At 38.7% G+C, this 17,888-nt stretch overlaps 2 protein-coding genes across 5 annotated transcripts; one reads left to right on the top strand and one right to left on the bottom strand.

Moving 5' to 3' along the window:
- Positions 1-2,755: 2,755 nt before the first annotated feature.
- Positions 2,756-8,556, top strand: LOC145431164 (uncharacterized). The gene is made up of 4 exons (XM_080306627.1): positions 2,756-3,018; positions 4,723-4,828; positions 5,757-6,353; positions 6,495-8,556. The coding sequence occupies exons 2-4, from the start codon at positions 4,811-4,813 to the stop codon at positions 7,179-7,181; spliced, it is 1,302 nt and encodes a 433-aa protein (XP_080162753.1). The 5' UTR covers positions 2,756-3,018; positions 4,723-4,810; the 3' UTR covers positions 7,182-8,556.
- LOC145431165 (uncharacterized) lies at positions 6,344-17,193 on the bottom strand. Of its 4 annotated transcripts, none has more exons than XM_080306631.1 (7): positions 17,053-17,193; positions 15,992-16,172; positions 14,989-15,303; positions 13,040-13,303; positions 12,439-12,723; positions 11,873-11,970; positions 6,344-7,493 (listed from the first exon to the last, which is right to left on the bottom strand). In XM_080306631.1, exons 2-7 carry the CDS (start codon positions 16,062-16,064, stop codon positions 7,467-7,469), a joined length of 1,062 nt encoding a protein of 353 aa, XP_080162757.1. In that variant the 5' UTR covers positions 16,065-16,172; positions 17,053-17,193; the 3' UTR covers positions 6,344-7,466. The 4 variants fall into 4 exon arrangements, with proteins under 4 accessions (XP_080162757.1, XP_080162754.1, XP_080162755.1 ...); XM_080306628.1 differs by lacking the exon at positions 6,344-7,493 and adding an exon at positions 8,686-9,080; XM_080306629.1 differs by lacking the exon at positions 6,344-7,493 and adding an exon at positions 11,585-11,775.
- Positions 17,194-17,888: the final 695 nt, after the last annotated feature.

Here is a 17,888-nt window from a genome sequence, read left to right as displayed (position 1 = left end):
ATCTAAATAGTGGACTTTGGTAGAATTAAAAAATAAGTGTAGTGCAGGTCTATGATGATTTTTAGTGCTACTATCATCTAGTTCTGATTCTGGTTCTGTCTTGGTTAAGTCCTAAGTAGTCCTGATTGTGAACTGCTGTAGTCCTGTTTTCATTCTGAGTCTGGTTGAATTGGGGTTTAGTCCTCGTGTCTTGATGCAGCCCTGATTTTGTTCTGCCTTGCTGCTTAATTAAAAAACTAGTTTAAGGTGTCCTGTCTTTCAGTCATTTCTAAACCCCCCCCCCCGGATTAGGGCTAAACCCTGGGTGTATGTAAAGTTTGCCTCCGCCTCTGCTGAGAGATTTGGAGCCAGCGAGGAATAGAGGAGGTTCTGTTGTGTGGGAGTATTTTGAGTTGCTTTTGGTCAATCGGGTGGGTTTTCCAGCTTTGTGTTCTTGTTGTTTGCTTTTGTTTTGTGCGTCTTTATTTTATCTGAAAATGGGAAAAACTTAAAATGTCAAAACTGCTTTTCATAATATAAATATCATGAAATAACTTTAGAAAAACTTCCATTTGAATCTTTACATTTAATGTTATAAAAACATAAATTTGATTTTTGAATAATCTTAACATGTTAGTCTGCCAAATGTGCAGCAATTTAATTTATTTATTTTCTGAAGAGAAAATCTCCGTCCCGGTTTCCCTCCAAGGCGTGAGCACCGATAAGCAGAGTTTTGTCCTTTCCTTATAAGATTCCTAATTATTCAAAGTAACGCTCAGGTATGCCGTTCAGCTGGGTTAGTTACAGCGCCGGGAGTAGCTTGGGAGAACAAGGAAACACAGACTGCTTCAGGTTGCCTTCCCAAACCAACTCAAAGGTTTATTCAGTACAAAACAGCTTATATAGAGGAAAAAAAAGGTTCGTGTGTCAGCAGGTTCTCAGTTCAAACCGGTACAGACCAAATAAGGAAACGTCTTCCTGCCTTGTGAGCAAAGAAGTATCCTTTGTGTAGTTTATCTCTTCAGTTACAATTTATGATCATCCCAGCAAAATACACTCCTAGACATAGAATACAGAGTTCTTTCATTAGTGAATTCTGAAACAAACCACCTGGCTTTTTAACAAGCTCTTTTCTAAAAGATAAGGAAGGGAGGATGGGAGTAAGGAAGTGGTCTCGTCTCTGTGGTATTTTCGACCTTGGGGTACCAGCCTGTGATTCTTACACATCAATTCTTGGGTCAGAGAGAAAGAGAAAAACAACTAGTAAATGGGCCTTATTGAGTAACTCTTTTCTGTATAATATCACTACAAAACAATATCCTGTAAATGCTACCATGGTATCAAAATATCACAACATTCTCTTTAGCTGATATTTTGAAATATATAAAGGAAATTATGATGAATCAAGCATTTTTGTTCTTTTAGTTCCAAAGTGGGAGTTTTCTCACTGTAAAGACTCGAGTTCAGTGTTGACTGTGTGCTCTGTGTTCTTGAACTCCTGAATGTGCTGGGTTGTTCAGTTTTCCAGCAAAACAAAATTTGTGTTCAAGCATTATTTCCTCATTTCCATCGAGCTCCTCCTCACCTGCTGTGCATCTGTGTTCAGCAGCCTTTCCTCTGTGTTTCTCAGGTTTTGTATTTTAAATAGTACTAGTATTTTAAAAGGTAATAAATCTTTCATCAGTTTCATAAACTTCAACCCTGTATTTGTGTTATTGTTTTTGAAACTCACCTGTAATGTTTTCTGTCATCACTGTCAGTGCTGTATGTTTAATATCATTGTGGCTTCTGTGAATCTGTTTTACTGTTTCTAAACTTTTATGTTGTCTATTTGCAGCCTTTGGTTAGAGAAGTGCTTTTAGCTGCTTATCGGAGGAGAATGTACTTCCTGATAATCAGCCCTAGAGGCTGAAGACAGTAATGCATATATCATGTTTTAGATTTTTCGTTTCTGTTTATGTATAACAGTAAAATGTTTAGGAAGTTGTGGGGATAAAAGCAAACACTTCAGTCAACCCAAACTTGGACCCTGAAATGTGTGAAGATCTAAATATTTGTCAAAGTCAGATTTATAATATTTGATGTATAACTGTGTTTTATAGGGAAAAACAAGGTTGAGTCTGGAGAGAAATAACAGAGTAACAGAGATTAATGAAATATTACAGACATAAACAATCCAATTTTTAAAACCAGCCACTCCTGTTAAAGATATTATTAGAATATGTTTACAAATCTCTAAATGACATTTACCCAGCAATAACACAACTTGGAAACTCCCATTGTAAATTAGTGCTATATTTAAAAGGAAATACATACATGAATTAATAAATAAAATACAATTTCATAACATTAATATAACCACTAAGAAAACCTAAAATCACCAAAACAACTTCGCCAGTAAAATAAAATACCCTGAAATTGATCAAAAACTGAACTGATGACTTCCTACTTAGAGATCTCTTCAGTTCAGTGATGGTGGATTATAACCTCCATTCAAATCATTCAAGAAAGAGAAAAGAAGAAACTGTAGAGCATGTTATATTACACTGTGAGAAGGTAACTGATCCAAAACCTCAGTAACATAAAAATGAAACTGGATCTTATTGATTTACTGCAAAATGACTCAAGAAGTGAAAGTTATCAGGCCTTATTCCAGTTTTTAAAAGAGTAAAATGGGAGGATTTGAGGGTCGACGTTCCAGTTCACACTCCACACCAGTTGGTGGCGGTAATTCATCATTTTGTTGTTTGACAACCGCCAAAAAACGATGTAAAGAAGAAGAAGGAGGGGGCGGAGCAAAGTGAGGACGCTCCACGAGAGGAGGCGTTGGCACAGAGAGCTGTTTTTTCATTCAAAGAGACTAAAGTAGTACCACCGTTTGGATCGATATCTGCATCGATCTGCCCACCCTTGTCTCCTGGATCGTAGCTGAGATCAGCGTGAACCACGTGGGTCTCTGCTCCCTGATCTGTTTCCTGTGTTTGGAAAGAGTTGCAGCTTCATCGCGGAGTTTCTCTCGGTTTGTGGGCTCATCTAAAGGTAAGCACCGAGCTAACTTTACTGTGAGTTCAGTTCATGTTGAGTTTAGCTCCTGAATGAGGTCTTCTGCTGCTCTCCTCGGTGTCTGTTCACAGTTTATTGTGAACACGTTGAGAGAAGAGTGAGAGAGTGTTTGGAGAAAAACACCAACTAATCATTAGCTCAGCATGCTGGGAGAAGTTGGAGCAGAAAAGTCTTTTCATTGTCCCTGCAGCTGTTTTTCTGCCTGCACCAAACCTCTACAGCCTCGTTTCTATTTGAAGTGATAACAGGAAATGGATGAGAGCGATCTGCTGCAGTATCAGGGTCACAATAAACTTTATTGTCCAGCTGCTGTGGATGAACACATGAGAGGAAGTGAACTCCTACAAAGTCTCATTTTAATGAGTGTGGCTGCTGTAAAGTGATGCACAGGAAGATGTTAACAAAAACTAATGAAACAGAGATGAAAGTAAACAGTGTTCATATTTGAAAGCACAGAGAATAAAATATATTGTGGTGGTTAATGTGCAGCTCCTGGTGATTTGGGAGAATCATGTTTTTAATCATGTTGTGGATTGAATTTTTATTTTATTTTATCTACAGAAGTTTTTCCCACTTGTGATCGTTCAGATTGATTTGTTGGGTTGACTTGAATCATGTGAAGGTTTAAAGCTGCACTTCCCCCAAAAAGAATAAAGTATAATCGTGAAGAATGTAATAATGTCTTCCTGTGTCAAACACAGCTGCAGTCAAAGCAGGAAGGAAAGCACTGAAACCACTGATCAAAGCTCATTAATCAAAGACCGCTGATCAATGGCCATGAGTACCATTCAGAGAGAGTTGGGGAGTCGCTGCAAGTGATCAGAGGTTGTTGATCAATGATCATGAGGATTTGCATATTAATGCTCAATAACTGACCTCCCAGCCCATTGTTCCTTCAGTGGTTCTAGTTTCAGTCATTATGCAAATGCACTGTTGAAGATTGGGGAAACCTGCAGTCGGCTGAGACTGAAGAAGTCACTTGGATGAGTGACGAAACGTTTCTCCCACAAAAAGCTACGTCCAGATGAACAGAATCAAAGTTTGGGGAATGGTGGAGTTTGGAGAGTGGCACCATGGGGGCTGGAGAGACTTGTGAAGTGGTGATCAGGTGTGGGTCTCTGTTATTATGAATGGTTGGGGTGGGGGGTGGGACTGGGGGGCTGAAGGAGTTGAAAGTGTGGGGTGGGGGAGTAACAGGTCTGTCCCTGTTTGTGGAAACCACAGGAGGAGCTGTTCAGGCTGTTGCTGGGTGTGAATTGTTGGAGTCTTTAAACTTGTAGTTGCTGTTTTCCAGACTGAAGCAGAGTCGTTAGCTGAAAACTGGTTTTAGAGGTTCATTCAGGACACCTTCTCAGGCTCTTACAGCCTTACCTGTATCATAACAAAGTGTATAAACCCCAATCCACCTTTAACATGGTCCTTCTCCCAAACCTTCAAATAGGACTTTCTGGCCCTGTCATAGTAAAGGGCTGCTTAGAATATTAGAGCCAATGTCACAAAGTTCCTCCTGAAGTATAAGTGAGTGAGAGAGTTTCCTCACTTTGCAGCACAACACGTCTCACAAGATTTCTACAAGCAATCAGAGTGAAATTTGTACTTTGTGTTGTCAGATGAACATATGAGACACTTTGACTCTTCAGTGCAGTGTGGAGCCTAACAAAGATCTGTTTTGTGTCCCAGCTGATCAGCAGGAGGAGAAGAGTCTGACGGAGCAGCAGAGGAACATTTTCAGCCATCTGGACTCAGCTGAGTCACTACAGAGGAAACAATGAGCTCAACACAGGAGGTGAGGAAAATATCACAGTTTCACCAAATAATCAGTCACGTCTAAAACTCTCATCCTCCCAACCTGTTATATGACTGTGTTGCATTTTATTATGTATTTTTAAATGGTGTTTACAAACATTAAGAAGTCACAAGCAATTGTTATTCGTTATTATTATTAGTAGTAGTATTAATTACATTTTCAATTCAATTCAGTGTTACTTATACAGCACCAAATCAAAACAACAGTCACCTCAAGGTGCTTTTTATTGTAATGTGGATCCTACAATAATACATACAGAGAAAACCCATCAATCATATGACCCTCTTTGAGTAAGCACGTTGGTGACAGTGGGAAGGAAAAACTCCCTTTTTACAGGAAGAAACCTCCAGCAGAATGAGGCTCACAGAGAGGCGGGGCCATCTTCAGAGAGCGGTTGGGGCGAAAAAAGGAAGACAGGATAAAATACATGCTGGGGAATTTTATTATTACTACTAATAATATTATTGCTATCATTGCTGTATAAATAGACTTAATATTGGTTCATCACTGCAAAAAACGCGTTCAAAGTACCACAACGGTAGCCCGATATCAGGCAGTAAACACATTAAGTGTGTATGTTTTCCCTTTTTTGAGCTTTTTTTGCTCATGAAAAACGAAATGCCATAATATAGATTGAAAATGAAGGTCATTTAATTGCCATTAATGAAAAATGAATCCAATGTTTTCTACAGTGAAACGTTTGAACAGTCATGAATTATTTTTAACAGCAGGTTGGATGTAATGTGTTAGAACTACCAGCAGGTGGGGATAAGAGACCTTTAAGGTGTTTGGTGCCACACTCCACCTTCAGGTTTAAAACTAGTGTTATTGGAGGGAGTTTGAAGGTTGAGTTTGTTCCACGACTGCATTTCACTCACTGCCTCTGTTTGTATCTCTGTCACTGCAGGACCAACATGGAGCGAGAAGTCAGCACTCTCAGGAGGCCGACAAACCTCACAGAAGAAAGAGAGACAAAACATACAGCTGTGACGAGTGTGGGAAGGAGTTTACTGAGAAGGGTAATCTAAAACAGCATCAGGTCATCCACACTGGAGAGAGACCGTTCAGCTGTGACTTGTGTGGAAAGTCTTTTTCCTTGAAGGGTTACCTAAAAACACACCAACTCATCCACAGTGGAGTTAAAGCGTACAGCTGTGATCAGTGTGGCAGAGCTTTTACTCACAGTAGCAGCTTACAGAGTCATCTAGTTACCCACTCTGGAATTAAGGCATACAGCTGTGACATCTGTGGAAAAACTTTCAGCCATAGACGGAATCGAAATAGACACCTACGCATTCACACCGGACATGATGTGTACTGCTGTGATCAGTGTGGCAAACAGTTTATAACCAACAAACAGTTACAACAACACATGTTTTCCCACACTGATGAGAGACCTTATAAATGTGACCTGTGTGAGAAGACTTTTCAATCTCCACATTCCCTAAGACGACACCAACAGATCCACACCAGAAAGAGACTCTACAAGTGCAGTTACTGTGAGGTATGTATTTATATTTTTATCTGTGTTAACTGAAACAGTAAAATGTAATTGGACGTCTGCAGAGATGCTCTTTCCTTCAGGCGACGTTCAGGAAAAAAATGTTGAAGGACTGACTTACACTGTCTTTGTGTCTTTGTTTAGAAGCAGAACGACACAGATGGATCCAGTTCTCAACCCTGTCATCACCGTGGTGGTGGGAAAGACTTTCATTGTGACTTTTGTGGAAAAACTTTCAGTTGGCAAGCTGACCTAAAAATACATCAACGTAGACACACTGGAGACAAACTGAAATACTGCAAAGAATGTGGGAGAGGCTTCCCCACATCAAGTTACTTAAAACAACATGAACTGATTCACAGTGGGGTTAAAAAGCACCTCTGTGATCAGTGTGGGTCATCTTTCATCACTGCAGTCACCCTTAAAAGACACAAACGAATCCACACAGGAGAGAAACCATACAAGTGCAGACACTGTGAAAAAAGCTTCTCACATCCAGGTAGTCGTATCTATCATGAACATACACACATGGAAGGAAACTACAGCTGTGACCAGTGTGACAAGAGCTTCAGGAATCTCAGTTCATACTCCAAACACAAACGATCCCACTTTACTAATAAACTGTTTCACTGTTACCAATGTGCCAAAACATTCACCTCATTGTCTGCTCTGTGCAAACATCAGCGTGATCACTCAGGGCTGAAATCACTCCCATCACTGGATCACAGTGAGTCTGGAGAGACAGAAAGATCCTCTGGTTTCAGTGTCAGACTTAAAACCCTTGAGATCAGACTCCACAGAGTTCAGATCGAATCTCCTGTAAAGATCTGATGAAAATGTTCCACTGGATGGATGGATGTATAATCTCTTTTTCTGAAGGTTGCTCTCTTCCTGTTTCTGCCAGTGCTGACTGCACAGATGTAATATAGATCCATGTCACTGTTTGGAAGTATCAGAGAACTGCTGATGCTGTAAAGCTGCTGCTCAGTCTATTGGGCTGTTGTGTTGTTGGTGGTGATGCTGGATGAAGGACTGGTGGACCAGGTGGGCTCAGGGTGAGGGTAGATCCCGTCTGAGCTGCAGGTGATCCTTTGTCCTACTCTTTGGAGATTAACTTTACGGACTGGTGCTGAAAAAACCCCTCTAAGAATTAAAAAAAACCAAAAGAAAAATATATTTCTAAAGAAGTCAGAAAGAGATTTTCATGTCACAATTTTCCTTTTCTGTAAATTGAATCTGAATCTGACCACAGTAAAATATAACATTCGTCTTAGTGTTTTGACAAAGCATTTCTAAATACAGATAATGATTAATGATGTAACATGTCATGTATTCTTTATGTATTTGAAGTGTTATAAAAATGACTCTGGATCAGTCCTGGTGTCACAGACAGGCCTCGGGGCTTCAAACCTCAGAAAGTCCCTTTGGCTCTCAGCTGAATTCCTCTGACACACTTTAACAACTATGAGTCAAAGGTCAGAGGTCATATGATTTGGGAATGACAATGCTGAATAACCACATCACTGATTAGGTATTGTAGTAACAACTCAGACTATTATAATTATTTAGTTAATAATACGGGTTCAAGATGTTGTTTGTGGTTCAATTTCTTGCGTAGGCTGTAAACGTGGCAGCTTTAGTCTTTCCTCTCTTTTTAAAAAGAGTTTTGTTACCGTCCACATTCAGGATGATGAACATTTCACTGATGGTGCTGGTGTGGCACTGGTATCTCCCCTCATCCTGAATGTTCACCTCTGTCAGCTGGAGTGAGGCGTTTCCTCTGGAGACCTGATCCTTGGAAAGTGAAGTCCTACTTCTGACTTAATATATGATGGAGCAGTTATATAAACATGAATCTATCCACCGAGCTCCTCCTCGTCTGCTGTGCATCCGTGTTCAGCAGCCTTTCATCTGTATCTCAGCTTTTGCTTCTGGGGTTCGACATGTTTCGGTTGTCTTATTTTACGTATATAATTAAGATGTTGTGAATAAGTATTTCAGTTGTATCCCGTAGTTGTTTGCTTGACATCGATCTTTATCGAAGGAAAAGATTTAGCCGTCCTTATATTTTGCTTGTTTTATTTTATTGTATTTTTGCGCAACGCTGTTGCTTGTGAAGCTCGCACACAAGAATTTCACTCGCATGTAATGTACCAGCGTACCTGCACATGTGATAATAAAAGTGATTTGATTTGAAAAACAAAAACACTGTCTGTCTTTCCTCCAAAATCACACTTGGATTACAGTTGGACTGATTTACCAGGTGGTGTTACAAAAATGAAAAAGTCTAAGCTATTTAAATCTATAGAACATAATCAACAACAGAGACCAGACCTGAAAGTGTGAAACATACTGTATTTGGCAAAAATATATATACAACAAAATATAATAAAAGTAATTATAAACAAAAATATTTTTTGAATAAGTATTTTCATTAAGTGTTAGATAATAAACTCAAAAAGCTGCACTGTACCATAACAGCCAAGGAGCAACAAAGTCAGTGTCCACATCTACCTCACATTAAACAGACATATTTCATATGAAATAACTGAAATGTAAAACTGTAGAAAGCTGATTAAAATATTTTAATTCTCTTGAAAACACCATGAATGGTTTTCATGGGTACCCCCTTTAATGAGCTGATGGGGGCACCCAGTGTATTTGTAACTGAAGCAGAGTCTCTCCGAGTGAACGTCCAGATGTGATCAATAGTGAGTCAGGATGTGATTCCTTCAAGAGTATACAGTCGTGGTGAGAATTACATAAATATTGGAAATTGGAAAAGTTGCTGCTTAAGTTTTATAATAGCAATTTGCATACACTCCAGAATGTTATGAAGAGTGATCAGATGAATTGCATCGTCCTTCTTTGCCATGAAAATGAACTTAATCCCAAAAAAAACCCCTTACCACTGCACTGTCATTAAAGGACCTGCTGAGACCATTTCAGTAATCGTCTTCTTAACTCAGGTGAGAATGTTGACGAGCACAAGGCTGATTGGGTTAGAATGGCAGACCTGACATGTTAAATGCTTTCTTCCATTTGCGCAACATCTCTAAAATTAGAAATATCCTGTCTCAGAGTGACGCTGAAAAACTAGTTCATGCATTTATTAGTTCCAGGCTGGACGACTGTAATTCATTATTATCAGGATGTCCAAAAAACTCACTGAAAAGCCTTCAGCTAATCCAAAATGCTGCAGCAAGAGTCCTTACAGGGACTAGAAAGAGAGAGCATATTTCTCCTGTTTTGGCTTCCCTTCATTGGCTTCCTGTTAAATCCAGAATTGAATTCAAAATCCTGCTCCTCACATACAAGGTCTTAAATAATCAGGCCCCATCTTATCTTAATGACCTTGTAGTACCATATCACCCTATTAGAGCACTTCACTCTCGCTCTGCAGGCCTACTTGTTGTTCCTAGAGTATTTAAAAGTAGAATGGGAGGCAGAGCCTTCAGTTTTCAGGCCCCTCTTCTGTGGAACCAGCTTCCAGTTTGGATTCAGGAGACAGACACTATCTCTACTTTTAAGATTAGGCTTAAAACTTTCCTTTTTGCTAAAGCATATAGTTAGGGCTGGACCAGGTGACCCTGAATCCTCCCTTAGTTATGCTGCAATAGGTGTAGAGTGCTGGGGGATTCCCATGATGCATTGAGTTTTTCCTTTCCAGTAACCTTTCTCACTCACTATGTATTAACAGACCTCTCTGCATTGAATCATATCTGTTATTAACCTCTGTCTCTCTTCCACAGCATGTCTTTATCCTGTCTTCCTTCTCTCACCCCAACCGGTCGCAGCAGATGGCCCCGCCCCTCCCTGAGCCTGGTTCTGCCGGAGGTTTCTTCCTGTTAAAAGGGAGTTTTTCCTTCCCACTGTCGCCAAAGTGCTTGCTCATAGGGGGTCATATGATTGTTGGGTTTTTCTCTGTATCTATGAAGCGCCTTGAGGCGACTTTTGTTGTGATTTGGCGCTATATAAATAAAATTGAATTGAATTGAAATTAAATGGAGGGTGATGCTTGAAATTAGGGGTGGGTTTTTATAATCGATTTATCGATTAAAATCGATTCTGGCTTGGATAACGTAAAATCGATTCATTAAAATCCTGAAACGATTTTTTAATATGAATTTATTTTGTCCGAAATGCCAGAATCTCAGGTGAAAGATCACAAAATTTCAACAACTACCAAACAGCTAAGACAGTAAATGAGAGCAGGAACATGGCTTCTGCACAAAGACGTAAACACACAGCGCGACCCGCGGATCAGAATCAGTGAGATGTCGCCTTTCTCACCCGACGGCACGGACACGGTCGGGGCTGAAAGCCGACAGCTGCTGATTCTGATCCGCGGGTCGCGCTGTGTGTTTAGGCCCTTTTTGCGCTGATCATATGGCTGTTAGTTTTATCTCTCTCCAAACAATATTGACCGAGCCAGCAGCAAAAGAAGATCCAAACTACGCTTCACATAAACATCGTCATGAATTCCCTCTGACTTTTGCTGACTTTTCAGGATAAAAATCACACTTCATGCACAGCTCTTTCTCTCTCTCTCTCTCTCTCTCTCTCTTTTCTGCATTATTCACTTGCTTGTTACGCACAAGTCTACCGTTGTTTACAGTGCTGTCGGCCGATGTTTTTTTCCCCCTTTTACTTACTTCCGAAAAGTAAACCTAATTTCTGCTGTTCAATATTGAACAAATTTAAACTTTTTAAAATTAAGCAAAATGCAAAACGCTTAGCCGTGTCTCTAATAAAACCGCTGTAACTTCAGAGGTAATGTTCATGTGTTGATTAATGGTTTTCTTTCATTTTTGATGTACTGCAGATAATTTTTATAAAATCCCAGAACAGGAAAATCACCTTCATGTTTTTCTGTGTTTTATCTTCAGCTACTTTGACACAAAGGCATCTGCTGTGATGCTCACACCTTTGATAAAGTCTTGCGTGTGTCAGCTTCCTTTTAATAGATACAAAAATATGTAAATGTACTTATCTGAATTATCATATTTATGACTGTCAAAATTTCCCAGATTCAAATCGAATTTACTGTTTAAATCCAGAGTAAAAGAAGCATTTCTGTTAAATGACAATAAAAACAATCACATACTGTGTATTCATCATGAAGCACAACTTCTACAGATTTAAATAAACTGCAGTGATTCCAGCTGCACCAGCTTCCACCATAACATATCAGTTATGCATAGTGGTGAAATAATTTCAATCCTGAATTCAAATGAATTAGTAATAATCTATTAATTATTTATTAAATCATATAAAAAAAAAACTAGAAACTAGACTGAACGCAGAGAACAGTTTAGACCTTTAGATTCCACACTGTTCACAGAGAGCTGCTCTGTGTTTTAAGACATAAGATTTAATCATGTTCTGGTTTCACTCTTGAAAGTTTTCTCACATTCTTTGTAACCTGAGGAATGTTTTACAAACCATGAAAAATCATCACTTCAAACAACAAACACAATATTAAGATGGAATTAAATACTGTGTGTAAAATGTCTTTTTACCTGATTATTCCGCAGTACCAGGAGAGTTACTAATAAGCCTAAAACTACAATGACTGCAATGACCACTCCTACGATTGCTCCAACATTAGATGAATTCCCTGAAATGAAAAAGAGGTCAGATAACTGATTTTTTTCCTTGGAAGAATTTAAAAATGCATTTTGAGTTTATTAGCTGTGAGATGAACAACTCTGAGTCTGGCAGCAAAACATCATCAATGGAGCTTTATTAGCACAGTTCACCATGGCAACAGGTAAATAAATTGTAAATAAATGTGGACCAGGGAATATAAAAATGTCTGTGATATTAATCTTTAAAAAGGAGGGAAGAAAAGAGTCAGTTTGATCAGCTCAGTCCACTCCACCATCATCATCACACGCGGGGAAAAACTTTTTTATTAAAAAAACAAAACAAAATATTGACAGTGTTCCTGACAGATTACTCAGTTATATCAGTAACGGTATCGAGCAAAACATTTTCCCCACTGATATCTGATATTCAAAAATTGCAGTGTGTTTTTTTTGCTATGCTTACACCCATAAAAAGGAAAATAATGATGTTAATTTACCTTCATTGATCTTCACAAGGATATTAGTTATTTTAGCCTCCACAGCATCAGCGAGTTCACACGTGTATGTTCCCTCCTGATCTGAGGATAAGTCCTGCAGTGTGAGGCTGCCTGACTCTGACACGTCCTTTACATGCTGCTTCCACTCCTCTGAGACTGTGTACTGACTGTTAGTCTTTGTCAGGATGATCTGACTGTGGTCGAATCTCCAGATGAGGTTTGTTACAGGGGTGTGTGAGGGGGAACAGTGGATTATTGTTTCAGACTGGCTCTCAGTCACTAATCCTGAAAAAACAGATGCAAACACAAAAAAACCAATTTTTTATTTGATTCTGATTTAAAATGTTTGGTTTCACCTTTCTAGTGTGTATAAGCTGATGACTCATTACAGCGTGACTTAATTTCTTTAATATCTGTAGAGACTTATCCTCAGACACCAAACTCTGAAGGATAGACTAATATTTCCTTTGATTACATGAAATACAAAAAAGTAAGGTCTAACGTTTAAGAAAAGAACAAAATGACTTCAACAACTTTTCAAACCTAAATGAAGATTTTAAAAGGTGGAACTCTTATTTTCCAAATGAGATGTTAAACTCACCTTGTTGCCTGAAGGTTGCGCTCTTCCTGTTTCTGCGAGTGCTGACTACACAGCTGTAATTCAGATCCATGTCACTGTTTGGAAGTATCGGAGAACTGGTGATGTTGTAAAGCTGCTGCTCAGTCTGATGGACTGTTGTTTTGTTGTTGGTGATGCTGGATGAAGGGTAGGTGGACCAGGTGATCTCAGGTTTAGGGTAGATCCCCTCTGAGCTGCAGGTGATCCTTTGTCCTACTTGTTGGAGATCGACTTTACGGACTGGAGCTGAAAAAAAGAAGAAAAAAAACAAAACAAAAGAAAAATAATTACTAAAAAAGTCAGAAAGAGATTTTCTTGTCTTTTCTGTTTATTTCATGTTAACATGATTTAATTTAACAAAAATCATGTAATTCTTGAATCTCATACCACAGTAAAATATAGCATTTGTCTTAGTGTTTGACACAGCATTTCAAAATACAGATAATGATTAATGATGTAGCATGTGTCATATATTTTTTATGTATTTGAAGTGGACTGGAGCTGAAAAAGAAAAAACTTTACTAAAAAGGTCAGAAAGAGAGTTTGTTGTCTCAACTAGTCTTTTCTGTTTATTTCAAGTTAACATGATTTAATTCAACAAAAAATGTGTAATTTGTGAATCTCAGACCACAATAAAATATAGAATTTGTCATAGTTTTTTGACGCAGCATTTCAAAATATAGTTATTAATTAATGACATAGCATGTATCGTATTCTTTTCATAATTTGAAGTGTGATATTAAAATACTACGTCTCAGCCCTGGTGTTACACACAGGCTCTGGGGCTTCTAACCCCAAAATGGTCCCTTTGCCTCTCAGCTGAATTGTGCTGACACACTTTTACAACTATAAGTCAAGATGAAGTCAAATGATTTGGTGATGACAATGTAAAAAACCCACATTATTATGGTAACAACCAAGTCCATTATAATTATTTAGTTAATAGTAAATTAGAGCATGTACACCAAATGTAGCAGCATGACTGAGGAGGACACTTATTTTGGAGAACATACGAGTCGGTTTTTGAAAGCTGGCAACCCCTTGTATAAGTAAAAAATATCATCAGTTCATGAGATGGTCTTTAAGACATGAACTACTTGATATGAGTCTACTGTACGTTTATGGTTATTGTGCAAACGGGTTTGTGATGTGGTTTTAGGTTGTTTATGCTTGAATTTGTTGTGTAGGGGTGTAAATGTGGCAGCATTAGTCTTTTCCCTTAAAAAAATGAAATAACAAAGTGAGTTTAACCTAACTCCATCAGAGCTGGTCATTCTGCTCTGGTGCTGATAGAACCAGGGGTAATAACTGGATATATATTTTAAGTATTTTAAAATACAGTATTCTCAATCAACAGAGGATTTAGACCAACACATAAGGTTGGAACCCTGACCTCATCTTCCAGGCTCCACCAGTACTGTATTTATTGGAGAAGATGTGTGACCATCTTTTCACAACCATGTAGTATCCCGATTAGCTGCCATTATTGTAAACCCCCCCCCCCTAAAACAAACAAACAAAAACAAAACAAAAACAAAAAACAAAACAAAACAGGTCCGTGCCACCTGCCCGCACACCCAAATTTGCATCCATTAGCTTGTGAGTGTTGTGTTGTTGGTATTTACTTGTTATTTACTTCATATGTGCAAATAAGTGTTAAAACTTGTGCTGTCAGCGTTAATCTCATTAAAATGACATTTACACCATAACCGCATCAACGGGGCAAATCTCTGTTTGCGTGCAGTCCCATGCACAGGGCGATCCGCGCTTACTCACTAACGGAGATTTGCCCCGTTAATGCGGTTATGGTGTAAATGTTATTTTATCAACATTAACGCTGACAGCGCTAGTTAAAATAAATGTATATTCATGATGCTTTGACTCCATAGAAGGTGCCACTTGATTTTCATTTTATATATTTATTTCTTTACCGTCCACATTCAGGATGATGAACATTTCTGTGTTTCCACTGATGGTGCTGGTGTAGCACTGGTATCTCCCCTCATCCTGAACGTTCACCTCTGTCAGCTGGAGTGAGGCATTTCCTCTGTGGACCTGATCCTTGAAAAGTGAAGTCCTACTTCTGAAGCGCTGGTGTTGTATTACAAGCTGGTCTTGGTCACCGTAGTATGAATGGACACGAAGGTTTCCTTCTGTCTTAAACCAGTGGACAACAGGTTCAGAACTGCCATGGAAGCTGCACGGCAAGATGCATCTCTCCATAAAAATACAGGAGACCTGAGAGTCTGAGAATCAGTTAAAGACTGTGTTAGTGGGAGATGACATTTAATTTACAGCAGATATTTACTTTTAATTATTGTCCTGTTAGTGTCATTTGTGTCTCGGCAGGAGAAGCAGAGACTAACATTGGGCGACTGTTTTCAACATACAGATAACAGTGTGAATATCAAACCTCTCATACAGGCTAATGTGATCAACTAAACAACTTCAGTCTCATTATGTGTCCCTGTGGACCCGTAACTGGAAAACAGTGGCTTGTGGTTACAACTGGTCCATTAAAAATTACAAATTGTTGTTTTACAGATCTGCTTGTATAAAGTTTTATTATTTCCATTCAGCCTTTTGCTTGAGATAAGCAAAATATTTTGACATTACCTTTGCTCCATGGAAACTAAAATGTAAGAATTGTCTTATATAATCTGCTGAATTACAAGGGAATTACAGATTTATATAAATATAGTGATGTAAGAAGTAAGAAAGCTGTATATTTGTTATGATAATCCTGCTTTTATGTCATGTGCATTAATATGTGCATACGCTTGTACATACTTGGTAGTGATTTAATAAACTCAGTCAAATAGCAAAGTTTCACTTCATTAACACTTAAGAGTTGAATATATTGTGATATCAAGGGCAAGTTAAAGCAAAGTAAATATTTTGGCATCATGCTGCTCCAGTATTTGCTTCACTTACCTGCTCGGGAAACTCTCAGTATCCACAGAAACTCCACGACCACCAAAAACATAGTGCAGGAGACCCTGATCATATTTCTCTAAGATTTCATGTGACGGTGCAGCAGTGAACAGAAAAAAATGGTGGCAGTTACATCCAGATAGGCAGGTTTTTCATTCCTTTAAGTCAAGTTTGAACATGCCTGAAATACAAGGAAGAAAAAACAAATGCTGAAAAAAGAAATGCTGTTAACAGTCATTGCCCTTTTCAGTTCTTTTAACTGCAACAGTTCAGTTCACACACAGAACAACAGAAAAATCTGCAAAACAAATCCAACTATGCAACACAGAGGACAAATCTCTTTCTACAGTTGAAAAAAACTGAATGATTATTATAAGTTCTTCAAAAAGAAAGTCCAATACAGACTGTAGCAACGTTATGTACATTTTCCCAGTTAGTGGTATGTAAGACATCAAGCAAGCATAACCTAAATAGGAAGATTACAGATAGATATGAGTAGATGGAAGTCAGAAAAAGCTCAGGAATATGTCCTGAAAATAGAAAATGCCCCAAAGCAGCTGAAGGAATGAAATGGAATTTACATCGAGAAAAGCCAAAACAGTGTTAGCAGTGTAATGCATTTGTTAATGATTCCAACGTTTTTCTACTTGGTCTGCAAAAGAAACATCCAACAAATAAGTTATTCATTTTAAATTTTATGTCTCACAAAGACAGAAACGCGAGCCATTAAACAAAAATGTTTTATATGTTTCGGTGATTAGTTTATTTTCTACAACATCCCAGATGTGTGCTGATTTCATTACTTTTTCAGGTGCTGTATCAGAAATCACCACAACAAACAAACAAATGTGTCGATTAAAACAGACTATTTTTTAAAATGTATGTCAATGTGCAGAGTTTAACAGTCTCAAACCTAGAACCAGATAATCTGGTTCACAAGTAACAGAGTTAGTTAGATCTAAATTGTCCTACGACGGCCAGAAACTTAAAATTAAAACAGCAAGTATGAAATCACACCCAGTCAGACCACAGCGAGGAACAAGAAAATGAGAATCACTCACCCACACATTAGTTTCATAACTCTCCCGACAGCCTGTGTGCAGAAACCCACCGGAGAACAGTACGAGGCAGGATTTAGTACTCCGTGAAGTAGCTCCACATGTGTTGTGCATGTGAGTCACTGCACTCCAGACATTCGTTCCAGACATGAGAAAAACAAAATGCGAAAGCTCCGCCTACGGATGGGAAGGAGCGTGTCATTCCTCCAAGATCTCGAGAAGCTTGGAGTGCAGGTAGAAAGTTTCTAGTTTTTCTGATGAGCTTCAATAAGAAATTTAGATTCTTGCATAAAGGACCTACGAGCACCTAAACAGCCCATTGGTTTATTTCCAGTACTGACACTGGATTGTCCAATCAAATCTCTTAACGCAAAAGACCCCTCCACAGTGTTTCTTGTGAAAGAAGTGTTTGATAAAGATGAACAAACAAAAGCGAAAACGTTTAGTTCAAAAGCTCAGAGAAAAAAGTAAACTAGAAATAGATTCAGGAAAATGTGTTAAATGAAACTGCTAAACCTCAGCAGCTGCACCAGCGACAACAACTTGTAACAAAACCTCACAGTCACGTGAACCTGCAGTTACTAACTGTAAACGTGCAGTACCTCGTTAACCCGCAGCATCACGTTACTACCACAGTGTGATGCTGTCATCGCCACATTACGGATGATTTTAGTTCTTAGTTAAAGGGTAAATGAGCTCTCCACTGCTCGAAGTAAAGAAAAAACAGATCCAATTTACTTTCTCAGAGAATATTGAGCGGTTCGCAGCCGAGTGTGAAGCAGCGGGAATGAGGATCAGCACCTCCAAATCTGAGGCCATGGTTCTCAGCCGGAAAAGGG

This window comes from Astatotilapia calliptera, chromosome 9 (assembly GCF_964374335.1).
Source record: "Astatotilapia calliptera chromosome 9, fAstCal68.1, whole genome shotgun sequence".
Classification (NCBI taxonomy): domain Eukaryota; kingdom Metazoa; phylum Chordata; class Actinopteri; order Cichliformes; family Cichlidae; genus Astatotilapia; species Astatotilapia calliptera.
The sequence above is the reverse complement of the archived record's forward strand: the minus strand, read 5'-3'. Positions and strand labels throughout refer to the sequence as shown.

What these genes read in the sequence shown, in the direction of transcription:
- LOC145431164 (XM_080306627.1), top strand. An exon ending in ACAAGTGCAGTTACTGTGAG is followed by an intron (nt 6,354 to 6,494) that starts GTATGTATTTAT and finishes GTCTTTGTTTAG; the next exon opens with AAGCAGAACGACACAGATGG.
- LOC145431165 (XM_080306628.1), bottom strand. Translation starts at nt 16,064, where the DNA reads ATGATCAGGGTCTCCTGCACTATGTTTTTGGTGGTCGTGGAGTTTCTG. An exon ending in CCTTGTGAAGATCAATGAAG is followed by an intron (nt 11,971 to 12,438) that starts GTAAATTAACAT and finishes TTTTCATTTCAG; the next exon opens with GGAATTCATCTAATGTTGGA. An exon ending in TGGTACTGCGGAATAATCAG is followed by an intron (nt 9,081 to 11,872) that starts GTAAAAAGACAT and finishes ATACTCTTGAAG; the next exon opens with GAATCACATCCTGACTCACT.